Below are 20542 nucleotides of genomic sequence, written 5' to 3'. Positions count from 1 at the left end.
ACTCAACTTCAGCACTAAGCTAGGTAAGGAAATCTCTACTTCAGAGATAGGGAAAATAACGAGTAAGTGGCACACCTAAGAACAGAAACGGAGTCCCAATTTCTAGTTTTCTACTTAACACTAGATAGGACTACCCCTTAAAGTAACCAGCCTGGTCGTTGCAGTTAGATAACTGCAGGTAGTTACTTTAAGTGGATATTTTTATTTCTCTTCACAGTGGTATTACATTTTCCCACTACTTTTAATACTTCTGTATGTGTAATAAACTTTTATTTGTGCAGGTCCATGTGAAGTCTGAAGTCTTAGCAGTAAAGTTATCTCAAGAAATAAACTATGCAAAGAGCCTTTATTATGAGCAACAACTTATGCTAAGACTCAGTGAAAACCAAGAAGAATTGGAGGTGGACTCCTGAAACCATCCGACTTACTGCCAGACCGAATTTCCCTAACACCATTGCAAGTACTAATCCAGGGGATAAGGGTATTCTGTCTCCAAAATGAAAGAACAAAAATGGGTTGGTGGAAAGTGTATTCTGTAATTGAAGAACCCAGTGCACTGGAAACAAATGAATGCAATTAGAGTCTTTGCTGTATGAGATTATTTAGTTTGAGAGAACAATTTTTTTTAAAAGTGTTTATTGAATAACAAGACATTTGAAATGTTATGGGGGAAGTTCTGTATTTTGATAATATGTATATATGTACAACTGTTTGATGTAAATAAGGAAGTACAAACTAGTTTGTGGGTCTGTATAAAGGTCTGTTTACTGTAAAAAAAAATTAAAGAAAAGTTCTATTGAGTCATATTGCACTAATTGAAACTGTACATTCTCTCGAGAAAGCTATTCTTAAGAGTGGAGGAATGTAGATGTAATATAAAGACATTCATTTGTCTTCTGTGGAGTTGGGGTCCAGAACACAGAAGACCTGTACTGGTTAAAGAATCTTACCATAAGAGTGCACTTTGTCGATATTCAGGACCCTGGGTGCAATTGAAAGCAGATGCATAAAGTGCTCTGCCAGAAGTTCACTTCATTTTTTTTACACCAGATTCATAATGCTTTTGTGAATTTGTTCACTGGAGTAGAGTGGTAGGGCTTACTGGTTCACATAGTTTAACAGCAATCTTCAGTACTAAACAGAGAGATCATTTTTTGCAAAATGATTGTTTAGTTTTCAGAAAAATAACCACACCCTGTTCAGAGCTGTATTGAAGACAGATATAATCCAGTTGCTGGCACATTGGCAATATATTTTAAAAGGACAATACTTGAAATCTTAATTTACTGGTTTTACACACACTTCCTCCACCCTTTGATTTAATAAGTGTGATTTAATAAGTTAGTTTGTTATTGTAGGGTTGCTCATAAGTGTTAGGCTGCTGGCACGGATTTGGGTTGATTTGAAAAATCACTGTACCATTTGTTTTGGAATCGTAAAAAATGCATCTCCTAATTAAACTATTTTAATAGATACAGTATTGAGAGGCAGAGGTACTTTACGTCAAATGTTGGACTCATTAACCTTGACAGTGTTCCTTTACCAAAAGCAGAGTGTGATCTCATAGACATAGACTTGGAGGAAAGATGGTGGCTTGTCCCGTAACTCAAAGAAACTAGGAAAATTGACTTTATCTGTAATGGAGTTAAGTCTTATTTTGTAAGTTTTTTCAATTAAAAAAATATAAGGAATATCTTGCTGTTTACTTTTTTTTAATGGTGCTATTGGGCACTTTGTCTCTCTGAAAGTGGTTTACAATTGCAATGACTTCCTGCCTGCAACATGGCATCTGCTGTGTAAGTTTCATCATGGGGTATGCTATTGCCACAAAATTACTGAGTAACATGTTGCGGATTTCAGCAGGTTTTCCAAACATGCATACTTTTTTGTAAACTTTTGATTAGAAATAAGCAGAGGTCCATTAAAGTTTTACTCTTGAATTCACTTATTTGTCACGTTCTTAAATAAAGGCACACCATAAGGGTATTTTTAAATTTAAGGCTAGAGTAAAACAATTTGTAATGCTTGTAATACGTGAAAGGTAGAGGTTCAATGTATAAAGAGAAGCTGTGATGATCAGTTAATGTGTGTGGTCTAAGTGGTTAGAATTTGAAATCCATAAAGGTCCATTACACAAACTAAACTGAATGCTTCACTTTTGGTGTACATTTCTCTGCATATTGTATTTTTAAAGTAGGTTTTAGCAGTTCAGCCTGTGCATTGGCTCAATATTGCTTTAGGCTCACTGCTACTGTCCCATATAAAATTCATACTTGTTGCAGTGAGCATCTAGCTATTCAAGCTGGAAGGATTTTGTGGGAAGCAGCTAATCATATTGGATCACGCACAATCTAAAATAAGAAATAAATGTTGACAGTTCCCATCTTCATGCCAGTTCAGTGGCAAGAATCAAGTTACTACATGATGATTCATATATTGTTGAGCAGATATGTATTGGTAACTTAAAAAGCAAGAGACACCAACAGCTAAAAAGGTTGGTTACTGTACCCTGCATATAAATAGTGGCTCCCTAGGCTCAAATAACTATTTCTGTTTTAGTTTCAGAAACTAAATAACTATTTACCTGTTTATGATGGTAATGGCCATCCAGTAAGCAATGCCTATCGTTCTGATGTTAAAAGATTGTAACCCACCAACTGGACATGAATACAGTGCATTGTATTTGGCTTTAAACCATTCTAAGACCTGTCACCTCATGCCTTTGAAACAGTGAAGAAAGTTCTTTTACGAGGCCAAATTGTGTCCTTATGGGAGCATCCACCCTACTGTTTGCAAAGGGAGTGACACACACATAACCGAAGGCAGTAATTTACCTCACTTAACAATCTTGTGCTCAGTGGGTTTGAACGTTAAATATGTACCTTAAGTGACAGAGTGCAAGTGACATGAAGTTTTGTCACCAGAACCCAACTATTTTTGTATTATTTCAGTAAGAACTCTTACTGTGTGCTTCCTTGTGTATCATAGAATCTCAGGGGTTGGAAGGGACCTCAGGAGGTCATCTAGTCCAACCCCCTGCTCAAAGCAGGACCAATCCCCAATTTTTGCCCCAGATCCCTAAATGGCCCACTCAAGGATTGAGCTCACAACCCTGGGTTTAGCAGGCCAATGCTCAAACCACTGAGCTATCCCTCCCCCGCTGTTACCGACACTCCTAACCCATTGCTAACGTAGCTTTCAAGTGATGTTTTCTTCTTCGCCCCCCTTAGAAGATTCATAACAATTCAAACCAGCTGGAAGCAAACAAGGAGGACCAGTTGCTGCATTTCTTTAATTATACGGTTAGTAAATGCTATCACCAGAGCTTGAGCACCAAGAGGAAAATCTTGCGTTCCACCTTATGACAGTTGAATATGAATATTTATCAACAACAGAACAAATAGCTTAGCAGCCCCATCCTGCTGCTAGTGATGGCAGTGGGATTACTGCAGCTGACGACAACAGTGAGAGCAGATTCAGGCTTTAAATGATGGGCTTTGCCTATAAATGCAGTTGAACACCCAACTCCCTCACCCCGGACCCTTTAATATTGTAAATCAATCGAACAGCTAGAGACTCTAACCTGTGAAAAACTCTGAAATTAGCTTGTGAAGAATACAGTAAGGGTGACACTGGGTTCTTCTTCCTTTCACTCTATTATCCTCATAAAACATGATGCATACAAGTTTGATGAGCAAACCAACAATTGCTTCAGGCTTAACATGAAATTGTTCATCACTGCCTTACGTATCCATCCACCTTTATTTGAAAAAAATAAATAAATTGCACATTTAACAAAGATGCAAATGCCACATTGGCTTTAACAGTTGTATAAAAACAATAACCCAACAGGTATCAGGGTAGCCGTGTTAGTCTGTAGCCACAAAAACAACAAGGAGCCCAGTGGCACCTTAAAGACTAACAGATTTATTTGGGCATAAGCTTCCGTGGGTTAAAAAACGCACTTCTTCAGATGCTGGAGTGAAAATTTTACAGATGCAGGCATTATTATCCATGAAGAGAAGGGAGTTGCCTTACAAGTGGAGAACCAGTGTTGACAGGGCCAATTCAATCAGGGTGGATGTAGTCCACTCCCAATAATTGAGGAGGAGGTATCAATACCAAGAGAGGGAAAGTTGCCTTTATACCACTAAAGATGCTCTGGTTCTCGATGTTCTCTATTTTCTCTTCAGTTGAAAATCGTACAGCGTGTTCTCTGCCCATCTAGAACACTTCATTTTCATTCTTGTTTGAGCAGCTAATGCTTCAGCAGTCGGAGAACATTTATAATACTGACTGTGAAAGGGTAAAGTTATTTCAAAATGATTCTGAGGATCTAAAATAAATATTTGGTTCTACACTGTGTAAACAATGTGATCCTAAACCTTTTAAGGCACTGTCTTGCCCTTTATTATGTTACTCCTATTGAAATATTCCTCCCACATATGGAATAAAAATGGTATCTGCCTTATAGAATCTGAGAGGGACGAGGTGTGAAGCACGCTTTCAGAAGTCTTAAAAGAGCAACACTCTGATGCAGAAACTACAGAACCTGAACCACCGAAAAAGAAAATCAACCTTCTGCTGGAATCTGACTCATGATGAAAATGAACTTGCTTCAGTCTGCACTGCTTTGGATGGTTATCAAGTAGAACCCGTTATCAGCCGGGGCACATGTCCTCTGGAATGGTGGTTGAAGCATGAAGGGACATATGAATCTTTAGTGCACATAAATATCTTGCAACACCGGCTACCACCGTGCCGTGTGAATGCCTGTTCTCACTTTCAGGTGGTGATATAAAAAAGAAGCGGGCAGCAGTATCTCCCCTAAATCTAAACAAACTTGTTTGTCTGAGCAATTGGCCGAACAAGAAGTTTAAGTTTTACATTTGTTTTATTTTTGAATTTAGTTATTTTTTTATACTTAATTCTACATTTGTAAGTTCAACTTTCAAGATAAAGAGAGTGCACTACAGTACTTGTATTAGGTGAATTGAAAAATACGATTTCTTTTATTTTTTACAGTGCAAATATTTGTAATCAAAAATAATATAAAGTGAGCACTGTACAATTTGTATTCTGTGTTGTAATTGAAATCAATACATTTGAAAATGTAGAAACCACAAAAATATTTAAATAAGTGGTATTCTATTATTCTTTAACTGTGTGATTAAGCGTGGTGAATTTTTTTAAGCTCTGTACGAAGATCCAGGAATGTGGCCTTTCCCAGCTGGGAGTTCTGCAGCCACTGCTCATTGTGCCAGACTCACATCACGATGCGATCCCAACAGTCAGCGCTCAATTCTCAGGCCTGGCAGAGCTGAGCCACCGCATGTGGTTGCTCAGTGAATGCCAGCAGCAACCTGGCCTTTTTATTCACTGTGTCCATCGTCATCCAGTCATTGTCCTCAAACGTTTCCTCTTCCACAGGACACCACTAGTTGCCGCAGGACTCACTGAAGTCCTGCACTTGCAGGAGCCTCCTATGCTCTGTTTAGCAATGCTCATTAGAATTGCACTAAACTCTGTAGGGTCCATGCTTCTGCCAGCGAGAAGGCAGAGACCGACAAGCAGCGCACAGGAGGGTGGGAATTTTTTTAAACCGCATGAAAATGGTGGGATGGACTAAGTGTTACGGGATGGAGAAAACGGCATTGTGAGAATTTGACCCCTTCCCATAGTTCCCAGAAATCCTTGGGTGAATTGCTGGCATCCCACAAAGCATCGTGAAAATGTCCCACAAGGCCTTGTAGTGAATGACCATGCAGGGCAGTCTGGGATACCTGCCATGGTGCATCACATCTTTCCATCACCGTAACCACTTGTGGTGAGCAGCCAAGGGTGTATGTGCCCTAGCGGTCGACAAAAGTCGGCAACTTAAGCCAATGTAATTTACAGTAACCAAACTTGGTAGTGTAGACGAGGCTTATGATAAAATAAAAATAAAAAGCAGCAGCTCTGTAATGAACCATGGTTGTTCTCTGGACCACGCCTGGGTTTGCGCTCTGGTGGATAGTGACAGAGTGTAGCATTAGTTATCGGCGAGGAGGCTTCATCGTATCCACTCATTATACTCCACTCCTGAACATAGCCATTGTATGAACCACATACCCCCATATCTCAGTGTCTGTACTTTGACCTGTTAAACTTTTACCCCCAATCGGGGAGCTTGCAGTTTATGTATTCCTTACGCCACCCGCTCCTAAACCGAATTTCGCACCCCTCGATAATCTGTACCTTATTCCCTGATAACCAGAAACTTCTATGCTTAAACTCTGTACCGTTTTGTTTTTACTTCAACATCATCTTACTAAAATTAGTTATCGGCGAGGAGGCTTGCCAAAAACATTTGAGTAAGTAACTCATTAACAATTGACAAGCCCTGAATAATAATGTAGCCATTTTCCTCGGTGGAGTTACAGCACTCTCATTAGTATAGAAGTAAAAATAATCTTGGAACTAGCTGTGCTTACGTAAGAAATGCCTATTCCATTATATACATTCTATTAATGATCTGTTCTACGGTTATGTCCTTACCTAGTGTGCTTTGACTCTAGTACCAGACGGCCCCTTTTGGAAACTGACACTCTATGGCCCAAGCCGTGTGCCCAGCACAAATAGTTCTCAGGATAAGAATAACCTTGCACCTCGTGCTTTTTCTGGTCTGACTCAAAAGTACTAAAAGGCCATGAGAGAAGTAAACAGCTTTCATGTGCGTTTATACTTTGGGTAAATGGACGGGTCACCCAAAGGACAAGGATTGTGTGTAGAAGCTATAGAACAATTGTTTCCAGAGGCTGAGCACGCAGGGAAAAATGGCCCCCTGAACACTGTGGCCACAAAGAGCTTTTTAACCAGAAAAAAAAAAGAAAACCAAGACAGCTATTTGTGAAACCCCCTTCCCTGCTGTCCCTGGAAGGCGGAGGCTACTGGAGTCTGTCTGATCTTTAATTGATCCCTTTTACACACACTGCTGGCAGCTGCTGTGCAAGCCTCTCCCAAAAAGCTCAAGCACAAACGTTTGCTTTGACCAGGGAGAGTCGCTCGCCGGAGCTAGAGTCTGTTACGGTCAGGCCCTTCCTGAATGCTACTTTGCCAGTGCTACAGGTGGTAGGTTAATGACATTGCGGGGACTGCCCTGTAGTTCTGAGGGGGTGGGGGGCAGAAAACCCACAGTTCTGTTTGCTTCGCCTACCAACCCTAACACAGGTAAACAGGCTTCGACTTTGCTCCTGATCAGTGAGCCCCCACTGGCACTTCTAAAGAGGCCTTGGAGAGCAAGCTACGGGTTACTTTTTCATTCCAATGGGCTCTGATACTTGCAAGAGGAATAGATGGGTATTCCAAGGCAATCTGCCCCTTTTATAAGCTCGGGGTGGAGAGGGAGCAGCCAATCCTATCCTGGAGAGAATCCAGCAGACAGGTGCTAGGAAGCAGCTGGGAAGCACCTCATGATTGGCCTGCACTCTCAGCTGGGCAATATAAAAGAGAACTCACCCCCGTGATGGGGGGGATTGAGGGTCATACTCTCTGCTCACCAGAAAGCAGACCCTGCAGAGCCCCCTGGGGCTGGAAAGGGCCCTTCCCAGTAGCTCCTGGAGGCCAGAGGTCCCCAGACTGATTCCCTAACCAGCCTGTTGTTTGTATTACTTTCTGCAGAGTTTTCTTTCTTTGCGAAGAGAATAGAGCCCTGCGGAAAGGGGCAGAAACCTAAGCTGGCTGTGGCTGACTCTCTATCCCCAGCTGGTGACTATGGCCACCAGCATGCACTGCACATCTAGTTTATTTAGCAATCAAAGCACTTGTGCCTTCCAGGAGCATTTGTAACCAGCCACATCAAAATAGTCAACCTCCTTCAGCCCAGAAATCAAAATCTTTAATGCAGCTACATGGGCAGCACCCATCTGCATGGCTACAAACCTATGGAGGCAGAGCTGTAAATAGCCTGGCTCACTACCTGCCTGGCCCAGCCCTGAAAAACCCCTCAGTGTATCTCTAGACCACATGCACTAGGAGCAATTTCTAAACATTAAGAAAGCACCGTAACATCCCTTCAGTGTAAACCGGTATCATTACACCCATTTTCAGATGGGTAAACTGAGAAACAGAAGATGGTTCAGTGTCTTGGTCAAGAGTTTATAAAATCAAGGGCAGCACCAGAAACCGGGCTCCTTCTTCCTGTTCTGTTTCTAGCCGCTAGACTTCCTCCGTTTTATCTACACAGAGCCTTAAACAGCAGCACTTAGCGAGGACAAAGTGAAAGCAGCCAGGAGGAGCCAGTGTGTGATCTATGTGTATTGGCAGCTAGAGTTAGAACAAGAGGGTTTCTGTCTCCTCTCGGGGATCACAAGTCAGTGTAGTCACTAGAAAGTTTAGTTTTTGCCAACTTCTGCCTGCCCACAACACTCGCCCCTTCCCTCGCTCCCTCTTCCATGAAAGAGGATCAAGGATCAGAATACACTGGCGACTGTGTTTTTTCCACAAAAATAATGTTATCCGCTCCTCTTACTTGTCTAAGGAAATCGGGGAAAAGACAAATGCCTTAAATTTACCAAGTTCTTCTTGAAAAGGAAGGGAAAAAAGCTTTCTCTGAAAGCGAGTGCATTTTTTAAATGGCTTTGCTGAATCAGCACAAGCTGCATTTGTTACTGAAGAAATAAGTTTCATTCTGAGCACTTTGCAACTGAAAACCATCCTTGGTGATTGCTAGGGAAGAGCAACAGAGCATTTCAGAGCTAAAGCTGGTAGCATCAATAGACTGAGGGAGGAAAAGACTCGGTTGAGTCTTGTTATACATGGACCATATCATCTTTATTAACAAAGAATACCAGATGTTTGAGGTACATTGATTTAAGAACAAACAAACCCTGAACTTTAGAGTAGGGTTGGATGGACTACAAAAATGTGAATGGTGATCCAGATTTCTCAACTGGCTACCTATGATGGGGATGACCCAGATTACTCCTCTTCGTTTAAGTTTCTTCACTGTGCAGTCTTCTGTTCAAACCAATTTGAACTAGTTTCCACAGTATGTTTGTGTGATTTGACCATGAACTGTTTTATGAAAATTTAGATCTCTCGCTTTCCCTTCATCTGCTAATCTAGAAAACAATTGAGTCTCTTGCAAGATTTATTCCTTAGGAGTGTGAATGGTTACAAAATCCTCTGACTGTCTAGTAATTCTCTTATTTGTTCAATTGGTTTTCTTGGGCTAGAAGAGAGCCTTACTGGACATAATTGTCAGGCTCACTCCTGGGTTTTTTTTGAAGATTAATACCTAGTGTGCTTGTCTCTAATCTTCCAGTACCTTTTGATTGCCTCATGACTCAAAACAATTCTTAATGAGCTACATTTCCTCGTGCTCTTAACATCCTATGATACATACCATCCAGGCTGACTGAGCTGCCTAAGTATATTCAAATTTTCATTCCCTTGCTCAATTTTTTTCATTGGTTTGTCTCTCTATTACTTCCCAATTGTCCAGATTTCTTTTATTTTTCTTGTTAGTCATAGATTATAAAGCCAGATGTGATCATCTAGTCTGATCTCCCAGATAACACAGGCCAAAGGAGTTGAGTATCTCAGTCATTATATAGTTCTTAATTTAATTCCCCGTCTCATTTATTCAGACACCCTCCTTCCCCAGCCTTCCCATGATCTGTAAAAACCTCTCATTCATTTAGTCCCTGAAAAGTGGTCTCTCTTTTTTTCAGAGAGATGACATGCTCCAGGCAAACCTGATCAAAGGTTTATTCTGTCCCCTGTTCAAATGTCCCTAGCAGAGGAGACGAATAAATAGCCTCACAGGTACAGAAGACTGGCAGTACAGGACCCTGTCCTACAAAGGGCTGAGAACTTCCTGACTTTGCCTCATGGGCTCAGACACTCCGGCAGGAAGTCAGCCAGGTTCCTGCTGCACAAGTGAAGATCAGAGCGTTGGAGACCAGGGGCCACTGGAGAAACAAGGCAGAAGGAAGTGGTGGCAGGACACCCACGGTGTAGACTCGGTCTTACTCTCTGGGTCAATCACACCTTGGCCAGATTCATACAAAGAAGGCATGTTCCCATTTTCACCCCAGGTTCCCTGAAATCACATCCTTCAGCCAGAGCTCTACAAGCTGCAGCTTTTCGTTGCCATACAGTAACAGGGTCAAAGAATGTCATCTGGCTGCAAAATTCTGTGGGCGCCTCTATTCCGAGTTTTATCACTCAGCACTTCCATTCACTAGTCTTCCGGCCAAACTCAGGTTTTCGAGGCCTTGCCAGCTTAGGTTTGCCCAGGAAGCAGCTTCACCGGTTAGCGTTAAAAGACACTGCAATTGCTGATCGGTTTATGTCCTGAGGAATGAAGATTTGTTACCCCTTGTACAGTTTTTCCCACTGCAGACGCTAACCTTAGTCATCAAACTATCAAATCCCTTTTTGACACGTAGCCTGTGTTGGTAGGGACACAGCAAAAAAAACCCAACACCCCCCACACGTTTGCAGTCAGCAAGGGCTCATCCTCAAGGGTGAATGCTTATAAGTAAGAGGTTAAACAGAAAACTCCCCTGCTTGGGGTTATATGGCCCATGGGTACTGAGCCTAAGCAACCCAAAGGTATTTTCCTGCTCTTGTCTCTCAAACAGCCACTTAGAGCCCTTCCCCTGAGCACAAGGAGGTGGAAGCTGAGCTATGCCACTGAGGCACCACAGAAGATGCTCCCACTGAGGTCTCTATCCACAGTGTCAGCGAGCAGCAGATTTAATTTTTCAGTAGTGCGCGATCATCACCCTTGCTGGGCTCGCTCAGCTGTTTGCAGCCAGCCAGGCATGTCTTGGGTGGAGGCTATCCAGTTACTGGGGCTGTTACGGCTAGAGCTACCAGCAAGAAGTTTAGTAATGGGAGTGTGGCAGGGCTGTAGACATACCCTTGGTTACAGTAGTATTGAAAGGGCCTGACATTTGTTTGCTGCAGGATCCAGTGGCAGTTGAAAGAGGCCAGGTCGAGCACACTGGACCTGCTTTCACAGCGCAGTCATTCCAGAACTGTAATAAGGCCCGGGGAAAAAGCACTGGGAAAATGTTGCTTGGCCTGATTCTTGCTCTCAATAAATTGTACGTGTTCCAGGCTCTGTAACAGCCAGAAAGGCTGTGCAACGCAGTGTCTGTATCTTCCAAGGAGCCGAGAGCTAGAGGCCTGCCCATTCAAGAACTTGTTTGGACTCCATTCAGCGGTGTCTCTTCTCCAACTGAGTGCTTTCACGTACCGCAACAGCTGGTGGCCAGCAAAGAGGCTTCTAGCACAAGCAAGGCACCCAGACGCGACGTGACATTTGCTTTTGGGGAGACAAGGCCAGGGGAGGTAGTTTTGGAAAATCTGGGTTGTCCCCAGAAGAGAGCTGTTTCCCTTGGCTTGTGAACGTTGCTCAGGCTGCGAGCAATAACAGGCTGGAGAAGCCAGCTTTCCATTCCCCTGTTCCATTACTCTTTTTGATTGGCACTTTAATGAGGGCGCTAGGGGTCGACCCCCTGCCAGGGGGCTGGTTCATGCCCCGTTTATCTCACAGTCCATGTAAGACTAAAATAACACGCCAGGCTGCGTTTCACTGCCTTGTGATCCAACAGCCCACCATGATGGATTGAGTGACTGCGGCAAGTTGGCAGCTGAAGTGTGTTGTAACAGTATCTTTCTGTCAGCACAACACAATGGATTTGCTGAGTCCCGGGTTTTCTCGGTGTTCCTCTGTTGCCATCGGCGCAGGCGTTGCTAACGTTCATTTTCCAGGGGGCTGCAACGGGATAAAAATAATACTAATAATGTTCCAAAGGTTACTTCAGGCTTTTCTTCGCCTCAGCTGCCCTGCAGTTGATGAAGTAGGTGTTGCAATGCCAGCTTCACTCCCCACACAAAAGGCGCCATGAATTCCCAGCGTCTGCTGTTCCAGCTCTGCTTAAAGCTCAAAGACTAAAGGAGGCAGCCACGCTGGTGCTTTTCCTGTGTGCGCATTCTGCTGGGCCAACATATGGTGCACAGGGCTCTTCCCCCCGCAATCAGTACGATCAGCCAGCGCAGGAATAAGCAGCTGGGTTGCTCGGGTCTAGTTCAAATGTGATCATACAGAGTCTGTTAGCCTGGGCTAGAGTTTATAAAGTGAGGTCAGGCAGTGAGCAAACTCTATCCCGTGCGGCTACCCCACATAGCGGCAAGGCTTAAAGTCAAAATGCTCTGCACTGCGTTTCATCGGAGGGTCTCAGAGAATCACAACCTCTCTAAGGTATTATTGAATTCCTCCCTCTGCCCCACCAGTAAGAGCATCCCTGGTGGGAAAAACAGGCCCTGTGAAGTTAAGCGACCTGCCTCCAATCAGTGCGTCACTGGCAACGGTAGGAATAGAACCCAAGTCTGATTGATTGGGATAAATAAGTGGCATTATGTCAGGGACTGATCTGGCCTCAGATTCCTTCCCTAAACATTACACCACGTGCCCTCCCTCCGTCAAATATCCTGAGAGCCAAACAAGAGGATGTTTGTTTCCTAAAAAAGGTTTGGGCTGAAGGTTCTGCGTGAAGGGGAAGAACTGGGTTTTTTTATTAGTCATCTGAACAGGTTCTCCATTCCCCTGATATCCAAGGGATTGCCGGAGTTCCTGGCAGTTCTTAGGTTTCAGAGTAGCAGCCGTGTTAGTCTGTATTCGCAAAAAGAAAAGGAGGACTTGTGGCACCTTAGAGACTAACAAATTTATTTGAGCATAAGCTTTCGTGAGCTACGAATTAGAGTTAGTCTCTAAGGTGCCACAAGTCCTCCTTTTCTTTTTGGCAGTTCTTCGTGGCTCCCAAAAGTGAAAGCATTCTCTCCATGTGAAACTGAGCCCTGACCCTGAGTACTGGAGTCAATCTTTTATGTTCAGCTTTTGCCATCACCAGCATAATTCCAGGGTGGGACCTGCAAGCTGGTGGGGTGAATCAGCTGGCTCCACAATCAGACAGAGAGATTTCAGTGAGCAGGTTTCCTCCCCAAGGATGAGAATTTTTGAGAGCAAAGATTTCAACAAGAGAAACTGGAACAAAATGATTTTATATAACCAGAAAAACAACCAAAACCCCGGGCTCCGTAACAACTAAAGGGTGTGGAGATCTCCCTTCTCTGCAATGAGACCCAACCTCATCACTCTTCTGACAACTAAGTAGCTGTTTCTATGATTTCCTACCTCCTTAAGTCTGCCTTGTGCAAGATCTAAGCAAGGGTATCAATACTTAACCTGCTGTAAAATACCCTGTCACTGCCATGAACCAGAACCCCTGAACTGAGCCAAAGCTACGGATGTGGGGTATCTAGCTCTGTCTAGTCATGGCTGACCTCGAGCCGTGCTCTGAGCATATGTAGACAAGTGCTATGAAGGAGAGAGGACGGATACAGGGCCTGCCTGGAAAGGGGAGATGGAGGAGAAGAGGACAAGAGTGTGGAGAAGGCGATGGGGATGATGGAGACAGGAGAGGATCTTGAGGGAGCATAGGAAGGTGCTAGATGGAGAAAAGGCAAATCACAAAGGAAAAGGAAGGGGGAGAAGTGGCTTTAAAAAGAAGTGGTTGCCCTCAGCAGCACCTGTTTTCATGTTTCAGTATGAACAAATGGCTCCCCATGGGCCATGTGGTGCTAGAAAAATAGACCATCAGTATTTGTAAAGGGGCAGGAACCGGTATTCCTACAAGCTGGCATCATGGCTGCCCAGGGTTCTCTAGTGCCCCACGGCTTTGCTGGTGGGTACAGGATAAATTCAGCATCCCCCCCAGAGAGGCCAGTTCACAGGCTGCATGCCAAAGGGAGTAAATCTCGCTCTTAAGAGCGCTACATACAGACAAATTGCCTGTAGCGAAGTGGAAGGAGATATCAAGTGTGCAGCCAGGAGGCATGGACCATCTCTGGGGCTGGAAGTGCATGGCAGAGTCCAGGGGTATCAGTGGAAGGAAGCTGGAAATCAGTACAAATATGGCTGAATCCTGGTAAGTATTAGGTCTTCTCCAGTGTGAATCATCTCCCAAAACCCCATTAGTCACTTAGCAGCCTCAAGGAGACAGAGGGGAATAGGCTAACGGGAACAGTCCTGTGCAGGCAGATGACCCAGTAGGTCTTCTCCAGCCCTTACTCCTAGAGCTTGGCACTCTCACTAAAGTGTCCAAGACGGAGGAATTCTTATGTAAGACACAGGTCCTAATTGATCAATTTGCCAAACTAATTTGTCTTTGGCCAAGTCGAAGTAAGAAGTGCTATTCCAATAAGCAGTTGCTCTTATTAGCAGCTGTGCCAGCAGGCTGGGAAACTGAGCTGCAGCCAGATTCTTATTCACTCTCCCACCAAGTCTGCATTTTGCCAGCTCTGTCAGTGCTGAACCATGTTGCTTTTCCGGTTGCAAAGGTGTGCTCTGTGCAGCCACGAGAAATGCCAGGTTTCTGCATCCGGCCTACGGTCCTGGCTTCCCAGGCAGGCAAGGGAGTAAACCTTTAGGAATGAAACCATGCTCAGAGGGGAGGATGGCAACTGCATAATGGGGTGTCGGATACCAAGTGATACCACAGCTCTAAGCGGGCGCTCTCTCTAGGCAGTTATCACAACAATTTACACTGACTTAAATGAGATCAGAAGTAGACCCTATATATATATATAGCTTAAACTAAGAGAAAATTAAACTTAATGGCTAACATACATGTAACGTTCTCTCCACATCTGTCAGCAATTATTTGTATTTTACTAGCCCTGCCAATGCAGAAAATGGTCAGTGAAGAAGAAACATCAGAATTCACTGGATTCTCATCAGAGCTTGGAATCTTCCCAGAAGGGATCCCCAATAGCCCTGGTTTAACCACTGTCCCCTCTTTCCTTGCCCTCTCCAGCATGGACTGTCTTCCACGTTCTGGTGGGATACGGCCAGAAGTAACAAAACCTCACTCTCCTCTCTGGCTGTGCACCGGTGAGACACAGCGGTTCCTCCTTTGAAATGCGTGGGGCTAACCTCGACGTGCGCCTGTAATGTTTCCTGTATTTCAAAGAGTGGCTCAAGCCCCTTTCAGCGCTTGCTTGGCTGGCCTCGGCCCTGGCCCATGCCTGGTGCTCGGGTAGCGGAAGGCCGTGGGCGTGAACGCTGTGCTCTCCACCTGTGCGGGGTCGGGTGAGGAACAGGTTAGCTGGGTGAAAAGTTCACTGCGAGCTGAGCTGTCTGTTCCCCTTGCTTAATTTATCCGATATTTGGCTAACCTTGCTCTGAACCCAGCCCCCGAGACCCTCTTCCTCCCAGCCCTCCCCATCGGGCTCTTGTCAGCCAAAGACACCTCCTCCCCGGCCCTGCTGAAGCGAGCGGGGGTTGGGCCAGGCATTGGCGGAAGACCTTGTTGCACGGGAGAGAGAATTATTTATGGGCTGCACTTTGACAGCCTCGTCCTCAGGAACAAAAATAAGAGCTCCACCATCCACAACGCTTTTGCCTTGTTCCCGTGGTCAAGAAACTCAGCCTGCCCTGGGCTGGACGGCACCCATCCCCCGTCCTGTCCTCTCTCTGCTCTGTCACGCTTCTAAGAAGGTGTCACTCTGCTCAAAGAGCTTGTAGCCTGTCATGGACTTTTGGTCCATGGACTCCCCGTTTTTATAGGCCTCTGCAGCAGGATTTTCTGACAGAGGCATAAGATACCCCCCCCCCACCCCCCTGCCCATGCACACTGGCATCCCGACTGGCTTCCTTCCCACATGTCCGAGCAGCTACCCCCAGTAGCTCCACAGGAACAGTCCTGTCCCCTTACTGCATAGGGAGGGAGTTCCCCAGAAGCAGCAGAACGGATGTAGCTCCACTGTGCTGGAAGGCGGGTAGCAGGAGGGTTTGGAAAGCTCATGCAGTCCACGCCGTAGCAGGATGGGTTACGGTTGGAGCTGGAAAATCCTTCATGGCTCATCCAGTTCTCCCTGACACCCCCTCCCACCCCCCACGGCACACAACTTTGTAAGGTTGCCAACCCAACGTGAAGCAAAGATGAATCTTGATGTAAAGATCATGTCGTGATGAAACCTCCAGGAATACGGCCAGCCAAAATTGGCAACCCAAGTGAGGCAGAGGCCGGGGTATTGGCCACAAAATTCTGCTGTTGATGCTTTTGTGGGCGGGAAAGACGCCTCCCCCCCAAGTGCTGGTGGCACTTGCAGCCTAAGCTATTTAGACTGTACACCAGAGAAACAATTTGCTCATCTCCGTAGGCTGAGCAGTTCCCCTTCTAAGGGGAGTGGCTGGGCCCCTGCAACATGTTGGTGACATCCCAATATCACCCCCCTACCTGGGCTGCAGCCGCAGCGCACGACTCTCGCTTTCTGGGCAAGCACAAGCCATGCCCCCCCCCCCCCCCGCCCAAGTCGGAGCCTCTCAAGCCAACTGGCACAAGCCATCAGAAACACTGCCCAAGAACGCTCAGTAATTGACATCCTCAGTAATCGCTGTACCGCACGGAGAACTGCCACCAGCTCCCTTTGTGCACGACAGAACATTCCTGGGCGGGGGGCCTTCCGATGCCCCAGGCAGACTGGTGGAAAAAGTACAACCACAGACCTGCCCTCTTCACACGGCTCTGCTGAGGACAGCTGGGCTGCTCTACACTGGCACGTGGATTTCAAAGGAGGTAACATTTTTCTTGTTTTTACTGCCACCCGGTAGCAATCTGACATGTTTCCCCCTCCCCGCCCCCTCACCCCCCGGACATAAAGGTGCATCCGTGGCCAGAGGAAAGCCCTGGAGTCATGCCAGCAAAAGGCAATCCTGCTGTGATGGTCTGTGTTCTGAAGTGTTTTGCTCACTACCTTGGTATTAGCCCTACCCCCAAATTAAAAGTTGATTGTCATCCCAAATCTACATATTCAGGCAGCCCGAGGCAATGTTTCTCAAGCTTTTTTGATACCAGGAACTGGCTTGTTACCTTCCTAAACTGTGTCAGGGACTGGTGCCAGACCACGGACCGGTCACTGAGAAACACTGGGTTGGGGGGATACAGATGATTCACGTAGGCCTAACTCAGCTGTCAGTGTGACAGCACATTACGGTCGAGAGGATTGTGTTCCAGGGAGTCAGAAAGCCCTTTGTCAGGATACTAAAGTTCTTCACCACTTCTTGAGTCATGCTGGCTGCTTTAGTGCCAAGGGAAACTAACAGAAAACAGGATGGGGGCGGAGGGGGGGGGGGGGGAGATTGCAGGGTCTTAAGTTAAAACCTCTTTTCTTGAAAGAAAAAAAAATCAGCCATGGAGGTGACAGTTTTATCGTACATGGAAATTCCTTGTGGTCTAAGAAGACTGTTTAACTGGCTTCTCAGGATCACCCCATGACCTGGCCATGTCACAGGGCTCAGTGTGTCTGCAACCGCAGACTGAAGCAGCTCTGATGTGGTCACTCACTTTTGGTGACACCATCCATTTCAACCCTCAGCCCGTCCACCTACACACAGACGCCACAACTGGCCTGTTTTGTAATAATGGATTCCCCCTCTATTAATGGAAGCCAGGGCAAGTATCAGGGAACAAGACTGAGCCCCTCCCACCTAACTCCTTGCATTGGTTTCAGGGCAGGAACACTGCAAAGATGAGTTGACTCTGTTTGGGCCAAAAGACAAAAGCTAAAAAGGCAAGATTACAATGAGATCAGAGGACCCCCCCACTAAAAACCTTAGCCTCTCTCACTATAGATATATCTATATCAAGATACATTTTTCCCAGGTATCATGGCCACGTACAATGTGGGCAGCTGCTGATGGCGCCATCCTGTCAAGGTACTTTAATAACCGTTATAATTTCCACTTACTATAGCTTGTATCCAGCATCTCAATGCATATTAGTTAATCTTGCTAACACCTCTTTGAAATGGGCATTATTAGAGCCATTTTTGCAGCTTGGGGCAGGGGTCCAACTGAGGCATGGGGAAGCTTAAGGGACTGTCATGTGCTTTAAAAATGGCCTCATTGAAGAGCTCTAGCTGTGACTTAAACCGTTTCAGGCCTTTCCACCACACCATCGAGCCAGCATTAGGCAATGACAGGAAATAGTGCAGAGAGGGCTAATGCCCAGCGGAAAAGGCTCCCTGCCTTGCGCATGCCAGACGCCCCTGCCTGCATTTTCACCAAGCTAGCGAAGGCAGCATGGAGGAAGGTCACAGCTCGGTCAGGCTCTAAACGAGTGCCAGAGTGGGGATTCGGCCTTGACAAGGACATATAGAGCTTTCTGATTATCGAGCCCTGTAATACCTTTTGAAACCTAAGGCTATAACTCATTTGTGTTTATATGTTTCCTTGCTTTAACCTTGTAAATAACTGTCTCATTTCCTTTTTTTTATTAAATAAATCTTCATATAGTTTCACCATAGGATTGGCTACAAGCCTGGTCTTTGGTGCGAGACCTAAAATGTTCTTGACGTGGGATAAGTGGCTGGGATTAGGAGTAATCTGAATATTGTTGTGATTCTTGATGTAAGGGGCCACCTACCACAAAGATACGCTCACCTGCGTGGCAAGACAGACCAGAGTACACCCCAGGGGACTGTGACTCTGTGTTAAGGTTGTTAACCTGCCTGCAAAGTTTGCACTTGGTGCAATGCGTTAGTGAAATCTAAGTTTAGACCTCACCACCAATTTGGGGGTTTGTGCTCTGGTTTTTAACAGTCTTCCCTGAGGTGGGTACCCATGCTCTTGAATCACCCTTAAGCCTTACCCTCAGCAGGTTCAGATCAACTCAGAGCTATTTGATTGGCTTAACAAATTGTGCCAAACTGTATTTGACAGCAAGCTCAGGCATCTGCTGGAGATGGACAACCCCCACCCCGCAGCCGCCCAGGACAGCACTGGACAGCGCATGGGTGGTGGTTTAGTAAGGGGAATGTCTACGGGTGGGATCCACAAAGGTACTCTGGGCTGTTCCACTGTGGAGAAACACGGAGGGCAAGAGAGAGAGACCCAGGCTCCAACCACACTGTTACTGTTTATGCAACAGGAGAGATTGAGGGAGGTCCACATCAGACTCCCATAGCTCAGTGGTTCAAGTCTGCACCTGGGAGGTAGGAGACCTAAGTTTAAATTCCTTCTCCTGCCTCTGGCCGAGAGGGGCAATTGAACCTGGGTTTCCAACATCCCTGGGCTAAAAGTTACAAGGTGGGGCACCAGCACCTCCCCCCTCCATACATTTTGGGTGAAGTGAGGAAGGTGCTTAGCTCATTCCCTCAAGAAATGTCTGCCGTTTGAATCCGGGTGGCGAGTGCTCATTCGTGGATCACTAAGCACAGCTAGGTGCCTCCCTGCAGTCTGGACTTAGGTGCCTACCTCAGAGAGGGGCAGGTCTTAGCACTCACCCCGTCATCAGTTTCTCCCACTGGCTAGCTTCGATGGCACTCTACCTAGCTTGCTGGCTTATGTGGATCACAGTCTGAGGTGCCCATCTCTCCCCACTGGTTGTATAAGGAGCCAAGACACTTAGCTCAGCTCCGTGGATGGCAGGGTGGTCCTGTGATAGTCTACATACCTAAAAGTTGGATGCTGTGATGCTCAGTGTTGCCATGGCTAAGTTCCTTGGGGGATCCCACCCCAGGTTCTTGGCCAACACTAACCGTCCCACAGGCAAGTTTGCTACCTACTGAGCAACCAAAATATTAAAAATCGTTAACATGTGGACTCTATTAAGCCATTTAGAAGGAATTCACATTCATTGTTTCATTTGAAATATACAGGTTATAAAACTTAATGACCACATGACAAGGAAACTATATGAAACACTTGGAGATTTACAGAGTAACTGTTACGATCTTTAAGCAGGTAGGCTGAAAATTGCTTAACGATAGGCAACACAACCTCTGGTTTGAGAGCTGGGATTTTCTGGCAGGTTCTTATTTTGACCCTGCCGACTGGTATTCAGTTACCACAGCAGCACCAAAGTAAAACAGAAACACAGCTTGTATCTTCTTTCAAGGATTTATTTCCTTTGTCCTGTTAACATGCAGTACTGAAAGGAATTGTAAGGATTTTAAAGAAAAGAAAATACCAACGTGATGGCTTAATTTCTCACAGCAAGTGCAGCACAAATGAACAGCAAACACATACCAAGGGAAAATGCAAGACAAAAGTTCAAGACAAAAGCATCCTGAGCGCCAGAGCAAACATTTCCACAACCAAATCCTGAGTCTTTGCATTTCTGGGTCAGTTTAGCACAGCAGCTAGTCTCTCTCTCAATGCCTCTTTCCCTCTTTCCTTCCCTCCCCTGCCCCCGCACGTAGTGCTACATGTCAATGGGCTAGAAGGGACATGTAATAGGGACACGGTTTCAAAAGTCTCTTCTCTGTGTTAACGAACAAAAATAAAAAGTGTGGATCTGCTGCATTATGTGCATTGAGTAGGCGACTGTAGTTTAGGGGACTGAACACAGGGCTGGGAGTCAAGAAAGCCAAGGTGCTGCTCCCACACTAGTCACTAAGTGACACTGGGCAAGTCTCTAAAGGGATCTGTGCCTCAGTTTCCCCATCTATAAAACGGGGACTATAACACTCGATTACGTTTGTA

General features: G+C 45.5%; 1 protein-coding gene across 6 annotated transcripts in view; it reads left to right on the top strand.

Annotated features, from left to right (window-relative positions):
• The window catches only part of VPS13D (vacuolar protein sorting 13 homolog D), a 197534-nt gene extending 192571 nt beyond the window's left edge, over window positions 1-4963 (top strand). For 4 of the 6 annotated variants that reach the window (XR_012155549.1, XR_012155551.1, XR_012155552.1 and 1 more), the window contains exons 70-71: window positions 282-3302; window positions 4475-4962. Coding sequence is in view for 2 of the 6 variants with exons in the window: in XM_073316656.1 (XP_073172757.1) it covers window positions 282-413 (132 nt within the window). In the remaining 4 variants the exon portion in view is untranslated. The other 2 variants (XM_073316658.1, XM_073316656.1) reach the window with 2 other exon arrangements.
• The last annotated feature ends 15579 nt before the right edge of the window (window positions 4964-20542 follow it).

Source organism: Lepidochelys kempii, chromosome 18 (assembly GCF_965140265.1).
Source record: "Lepidochelys kempii isolate rLepKem1 chromosome 18, rLepKem1.hap2, whole genome shotgun sequence".
Lineage (NCBI taxonomy): Eukaryota > Metazoa > Chordata > Testudines > Cheloniidae > Lepidochelys > Lepidochelys kempii.
The sequence above is the reverse complement of the archived record's forward strand: the minus strand, read 5'-3'. Positions and strand labels throughout refer to the sequence as shown.